Source organism: Palaemon carinicauda, chromosome 13, assembly GCF_036898095.1.
Source record: "Palaemon carinicauda isolate YSFRI2023 chromosome 13, ASM3689809v2, whole genome shotgun sequence".
In the NCBI taxonomy this organism is placed as follows: domain Eukaryota; kingdom Metazoa; phylum Arthropoda; class Malacostraca; order Decapoda; family Palaemonidae; genus Palaemon; species Palaemon carinicauda.
In genome coordinates this window covers 129223431-129230930 of record NC_090737.1, presented here as the reverse complement: position 1 = coordinate 129230930, position 7500 = coordinate 129223431, and the positions used below count along the sequence as shown (strand labels likewise).

The 7500-nt window shown below is 35.5% G+C and overlaps 1 protein-coding gene across 1 annotated transcript in view; it reads right to left on the bottom strand.

The window, feature by feature from the left end:
• Positions 1–7481: 7481 nt before the first annotated feature.
• LOC137651814 (uncharacterized protein DDB_G0287625-like) overlaps positions 7482–7500 on the bottom strand; it is a 27968-nt gene continuing 27949 nt past the window's right edge. Inside the window, exon 3 of the mRNA XM_068385032.1 lies at positions 7482–7500. This exon is cut by the window's right edge and continues 864 nt beyond it. Coding sequence (XP_068241133.1) covers positions 7482–7500 — 19 coding nt within the window.

Here is a 7500-nt window from a genome sequence, read left to right as displayed (position 1 = left end):
GCTAATGAATTGTTTATATTTCAAAATGGATGTGATAAATATCATTTATAGATGATTATATACTCATATAGATTTAATAGTAATAATAGTGATAGTAATAGTGATATACTATTAAGAGTAATACAAATGTATGCTTTAAGCACGAAGGTCACAAAAAAAGGTCAAATAAGGGGAACATGGTAAGGTAAATGACCTTAACCAGAGAATCGTATAGTAGTAGTAGTAGTAGTAGTAGTAGTAGTAGTATTTGTTGTTGTAGCATTATTAGTAGTATTGTTATTACTACCTTATAATAATATTAATAGTAATATGAACGTATGTTTTTCTGTGAATTTTATATACAAATATCAATTATTGTTATCGTAATTGTCATCATAAATATCAACTGAATGTAAATTTGTAATATTTCCGTAACTCAAAGATGGTATTTTACCAATGAATTACAGTTTTATTTATCTTTATTTCCTTCCTTATAAATGTAATTCTCTTACGATCTTGTATTATGAGATCCTGTTCTTTATCTATTTGTAATTTCATCAATTAATGTTTGAAAATAGTTAACTATATTTGTTTTTTCCTTTATTATTGTTAATCATACTGTATTTCACATGTATTAGTTAACAATCAACTTTAGTTATTTCGTGGTAATTCTAATACACCTTTTTCACCTTTCGGTTCCTTCTAATCCTTGTCTCATTTGGGCAGTAAACTTACTCGCGCCCCCCGGAAATCCTGGAACGAATGTTTTCCTTTATTCCCATATTAATGGTTGTAATGGTTGCAATTAATTCCAGCACCCGCCATTCCATGAATCTCCCCCGAGAAGAAGAAGAAGAAGAAGACGGTTGCAACTTCTCCGACTTTGTTCCGGGAAACTTGAGACTCGTAAACTTCTGAAATCTTGTTAAACGTTAATCAAACGCAGCTGTAGCTGAGAGAAACTCAGGTGTATTGCAAGTAGGGAACAGCTGCCGAGGGCAAAGGTTGTAATTTATTGCCTAGATATACCATATATCCCCCCAACCCCCGTGAAAAGTACACCGGTACTTCCTTCGCTCTTTCTTGTCCTTCCTCGTAACATACAACAACAAACGCAGCCGTTTCTGGTCCACTTCCCATTAACATACAACATCAATAAATGCAGCCGTTTCTGGTCTACTTCCCATTAACATACAACATCAACAAATGCAGCCGTTTCTGGTCTACTTCCCATTAACATACAACATCAACAAATGCAGCCGTTTCTGGTCTACTTCCCATTAACATACAACATCAACAAATGCAGCCGTTTCTGGTCTACTTCCCATTAACATACAACATCAACAAATGCAGCCGTTTCTGGTCTACTTCCCATTAACATACAACATCAACAAATGCAGCCGTTTCTGGTCTACTTCCCATTAACATACAACATCAACAAATGCAGCCGTTTCTGGTCCACTTCTCATTAACATACAACATCAACAAATGCAGCCGTTTCTGGTCCACTTCCCATTAACATACAACATCAACAAATGCAGCCGTTTCTGGTCTACTTCCCATTAACATACAACATCAACAAATGCAGCCGTTTCTGGTCCACTTCTCATTAACATACAACATCAACAAATGCAGCCGTTTCTGGTCTACTTCCCATTAACATACAACATCAATAAATGCAGCCGTTTCTGGTCTACTTCCCATTAACATACAACATCAACAAATGCAGCCGTTTCTGGTCTACTTCCCATTAACATACAACATCAACAAATGCAGCCGTTTCTGGTCCACTTCCCATTAACATACAACATCAACAAATGCAGCCGTTTCTGGTCCACTTCCCATTAACATGCAACATCAACAAATGCAGCCGTTTCTGGTCTACTTCCCATTAACATACAACATCAACAAATGCAGCCGTTTCTGGTCTACTTCCCATTAACATACAATATCAACAAATGCAGCCGTTTCTGGTCTACTTCCCATTAACATACAACATCAATAAATGCAGCCGTTTCTGGTCTACTTCCTTTCAACATAGAACAACAACAAATGCAGCCGTTTCTGGTCAACTTCCCATTAACATACAACATCAACAAATGCAGCCGTTTCTGGTCTACTTCCCATTAACATACAACATCAACAAATGCAGCCGTTTCTGGTCCACTTCCCATTAACATACAACATCAACAAATGCAGCCGTTTCTGGTCTACTTCCTTTCAACATAGAACAACAACAAATGCAGCCGTTTCTGGTCCACTTCCCATTAACATACAACATCAACAAATGCAGCCGTTTCTGGTCAACTTCCCATTAACATACAACATCAACAAATGCAGCCGTTTCTGGTCTACTTCCCATTAACATACAACATCAACAAATGCAGCCGTTTCTGGTCTACTTCCCATTAACATACAACATCAACAAATGCAGCCGTTTCTGGTCTACTTCCCATTAACATACAACATCAACAAATGCAGCCGTTTCTGGTCTACTTCCCATTAACATACAACATCAACAAATGCAGCCGTTTCTGGTCTACTTCCCATTAACATACAACATCAACAAATGCAGCCGTTTCTGGTCCACTTCCCATTAACATACAACATCAACAAATGCAGCCGTTTCTGGTCAACTTCCCATTAACATACAACATCAACAAATGCAGCCGTTTCTGGTCTACTTCCCATTAACATACAACATCAACAAATGCAGCCGTTTCTGGTCCACTTCCCATTAACATACAACATCAACAAATGCAGCCGTTTCTGGTCTACTTCCTCTCAACATAGAAGAACAGCAAATGCAGCCGTTTCTGGTCTACTTTCTTTTAACATAGAACAACAACGAATACAGCTGTTTCTGGTCTACTTCCTTTCAACATAGAACAACAACAAATGCAGACGTTTCTGGTCAACTTCCCATTAACATACAACATCAATAAATGCAGCCGTTTCTGGTCTACTTCCTCTCAACATAGAACAACAGCAAATGCAGCCGTTTCTGGTCTACTTTCTTTTAACATAGAACAACAACGAATGCAGCCGTTTCTGGTCTACTTCCTTTCAACATAGAACAACAACAAATGCAGCCGTTTCTGGTCAACTTCCCATTAACATACAACATCAATAAATGCAGCCGTTTCTGGTTTACTTCCTCTCAACATAGAACAACAAATTCAGCCGTTTCTGTTCTACTTCCTCTTAACATAGAACAACAAATTCAGCCGTTTCTGTTCTACTTCCTCTTAACATAGAACAACAAATTCAGCCGTTTCTGTTCTACTTCCTCTTAACATAGAACAACAAATTCAGCCGTTTCTGTTCTACTTCCTCTTAACATAGAACAACAAATTTAGCCGTTTCTGTTCTACTTCCTCTTAACATAGAACAACAAGTGCAGCCATTTCTGGTTTATTTCCTCTTAACATAGAACAACAAATTCAGCCGTTTCTGGTCTCCTTCCTCTTAACATAGAACAACAAATGCAGCTGTTTCTGGTCTATTTCCTCTTAACATAGAACAACAAATTTAGCTGTTTCTGTTCTACTTCCTCTTAACATAGAACAACAACAAATGCTGCCGTTTCCAGTCCACTTCTTTTTAACATACACCAGTAAATGTGTCCTTTTTTCGTCTACTTCCTCTTAACATACAGCAATAACAAATGCAGCCGTTTTGGGGCCATTCCCTGTTAACATGCAACAACAAATGCAGCTGTTTCTGGTCCACTTCCTCTTATGGTCCACTTCCTCTTATCATACAACAACAACAAATGCAACCGTGAAACGGTCCACCTCCTCTTAACTCACAACAACAACAAATGCTGCTGTTTCTGGTCCACTTCCTCTTATGGTCCACTTCCTCTTATCATACAACAACAACAAATGCAACCGTGAAACGGTCCACCTCCTCTTAACTCACAACAACAACAAATGCTGCTGTTTCTGGTCCACTTCCTCTTATGGTCCACTTCCTCTTATCATACAACAACAACAAATGCAACCGTGAAACGGTCCACCTCCTCTTAACTCACAACAACAACAAATGCTGCTGTTTCTGGTCCACTTCCTCTTATGGTCCACTTCCTCTTATCATACAACAACAACAAATGCAACCGTGAAACGGTCCACCTCCTCTTAACTCACAACAACAACAAATGCTGCTGTTTCTGGTCAACTTCCTCTTATCATAAAACAACAAATGGAGACGTTTCTAGTCCTCTGCTGCACAAAGGCCTCAGATATGCCAATTCATGTCTTTGGTCTGGCCAGTTTTCATCACCAGATCGGCCATTGCAGACTGGTGATGTTGGGAGATTTATATCTGATCGTTCACAGCAAACCAACCTATTATTGGTGGCCCTGACTATAGTCCATTTCTTTTAGCGAGTCATATTTGCACCGACTCGCAGCGGTGCTCTTTTAGCTCGGAAAAGTTTCCTGATCGCTGATTGGTTGGACAAGATAATTCTAACCAATCAGCGACCAGGAAACTTTTCCGAGCTAAAAGGGCACCGTTGCGAGTCGGTGCAAATATGACTCGCTAAAAGATATGGAATATAGTACACAAACATTTTCACCGTTAAGGTATCCCAACCTTTATATAATTTATCTTTATATTAATTCAAAATGGAATTTATTCATAAACTCTTCGGGCAACTTCGCTTTGTTGATTTTCTAGTTTTTTCTTTACCTGCGAGTTTTGTCTTGTTCGTTAACAGTTGGGCAACCAGGCATGTTATCTAAATTTTATTGGTTCCAATACTCGCCGTATGAGCGCTCTGGTAGATATTGTAGCTGCATTAAAATGCTGTTGCTCACGTGTATTTAAAAGCGTTCGATAATAATAATAATAATAATAATAATAATAATAATAATGATAGTGATAATAATAATAATTGTAATAATACTGCAGATTTTGAGTTATTTTTTTTTTACTTAACTATTTTATATTATTATTATTATTATTATTATTATTATTATTATTATTATTATTGCTGTTGTTATCAATTTTGTATTAGTTATTGATATTATTACTATTATTATTATTATTATTATTATTATTATTATTATTATTATTATTGCTGCTGTTATCACTTTTCTAATCCCTGTATTATTATTATTATTGTTATTATTATTATTATCATTATTATTATTTTTACGAAAGCTGGAAAATTCTAACTATCACATACCCAACGACTCGATGCAAATACAAAGAAAAACAAATAATCAAAAGAGACTCAAACCAAACCGAACTGACATAAAAAAAGAACAAAAACAAACAAACAAACAGCAAAGAGCAATCTAACACACGTAAACTGGAAAACAAACCAAAAAAAAAAAAAAATTCAAAAGAATTTAACAAGCATCAATCAGTGACTTCCAGTCCATCAAACCATACAAGTTTCGCAACAATGTTTATTTGCTGTTCCCGTCCCGGGGGTTGAGTGGTTGAGTGGCAGTCAACCAAATTGCCTGCTGGATGCTGGATGTTCATCCATCCGGACGACCTGGATGAACGAATCATCCGACTTCTGACTCGTTACGTTTCAGATATGTTTCAGGAAATTGACTCTGGACTTTTATTCGTTGCGGGTTAATATATTGCTTCTGGTTCTGGTATTATTATTATTATTGTTACTTGTGATGTTGTTATTACTTCTGCTAGTACTTGCGATGTTGTTATCAGTGCTGCTATTACTTACGATGTTATCTTTGCTGCTATTCTTTGCGTTGTTGTTATCAATGCTGCTATGACTTGTAATGTTGATATCAGTACTGGTAATACTCGTGAGGTTGTTATCAGTGCTGCTATTACTTGTGATGTTGTTACTTCTGTTATTACTTGTGATGTTATCTCTGCTGTTGTTACTTGCGATGTTGTTATCAAAGCTGCTGTTACTTCTCTGAGTATTCCACTTTAGAATTACTGTATTATTATTATTATTATTATTATCATTATCATTATCATTATTATTATTATTATTATTATTATTATTATTATGGTTATTGTTGTTGTTGTTATTAATATTTTATTTTTATTATTATTATTATTATTATTATTATTATTATTATTATTGTTGTTGTTGTTGTTATTAATATTTTATTGTTATTATTATTATTATTATTATTATTACTACTACTAAAACTGGAAAATTCTAACCATCACATTCCCAACGACTCGATGGAAATATCAAATACAAAGGAAAACAAATAATCAAAACAGACTCAAACCGAACCCAACTGACATAAACAAGAACAACAAAAACAAACAAACAAACAATCAAACAACAACGAGCAATCTGACACACGTAAACTGGAAAACAAACCAAAAAAAAAAAAAAAAAAAAAAACTTACAAAAGAATTTAACAAGCATCAATCAGTGACTTCCAGTCCATCAAACCAGACAAGTTTCGCAACAATGTTTATTTGCTGTTCCCGTCCCGGGGGTTGAGTGGTTGAGTGGCAGTCAACCAAATTGCCTGTTGGATGCTGGATGTTCATCCATCCGGACGACCTGGATGAACGAATCATCCGACTTCTGACTCGTTACGTTTCAGATATGGTTCAGGAAATTGACCTTTTGGACTTTTATTCGTTGCGGGTTAATATATTGCTTCTGGTTCTGGTATTATTATTGTTGTTACTTGTGATGTTATTTCTGCTAGTACTTGTGGTATTGTAATCAATGCTGCTATTACTTGTGATGTTATCTTTGCTGCTATTCTTGGGGTTGTTGTTATCAATGCTGCTATGACTTGTAATGTTGTTATCAGTACTGGTAATACTCGTGAGGTTGTTATCAGTGCTGCTAATACTTGTGATGTTGTTTTTACTTCTGCTATTACTTGTGATGTTATCTCTGCTGCTGTTTCTTGCGATGTTGTTACCAATGCTGCTGTTACTTACTTCTCTGAGTATTCCACTTTAGAATTACTGTATTATTATTATTATTATTATTATTATTATTATTATTATTGTTGTTGTTGTTGTTGTTGTTAATATTTTATTTATTATTATTATTATTATTATTATTATTATTATTATTATTATTATTATTATTATTATTATTATTATTACTAAAGCTGAAAAATTCTAAATATCAAATACAAAGAAAAACAAATAATCAAAACAGACTCGAACCGAACCCAACTGACATAAAAAAAGAATAACAAAAACAAACAAACAAACAATCAAACAACAACGAGCAATCTAACACACGTAACCTGGAAAAAATACAATATGAAAAAAAAATAGACTTACAAAAGAATTTAACAAGCATCAATCAGTGCCTTCCAGTCCATCAAACCGATACAAGTTTTGCAACAATGTTTATTTGCTGTACCCGTCCCGGGGGTTGAGTGGTTGAGTGGCAGTCAACCAAAATTGCCTGTTGGATGCTGGATGTTCATCCATCCGGACGACCTGGATGAACGTATCATCCGACTTCTGACTCGTTATGTTTCAGATGTGTTTCAGGAAATTGACTCTTTGGACTTTTATTCGATGCGGGTTAAT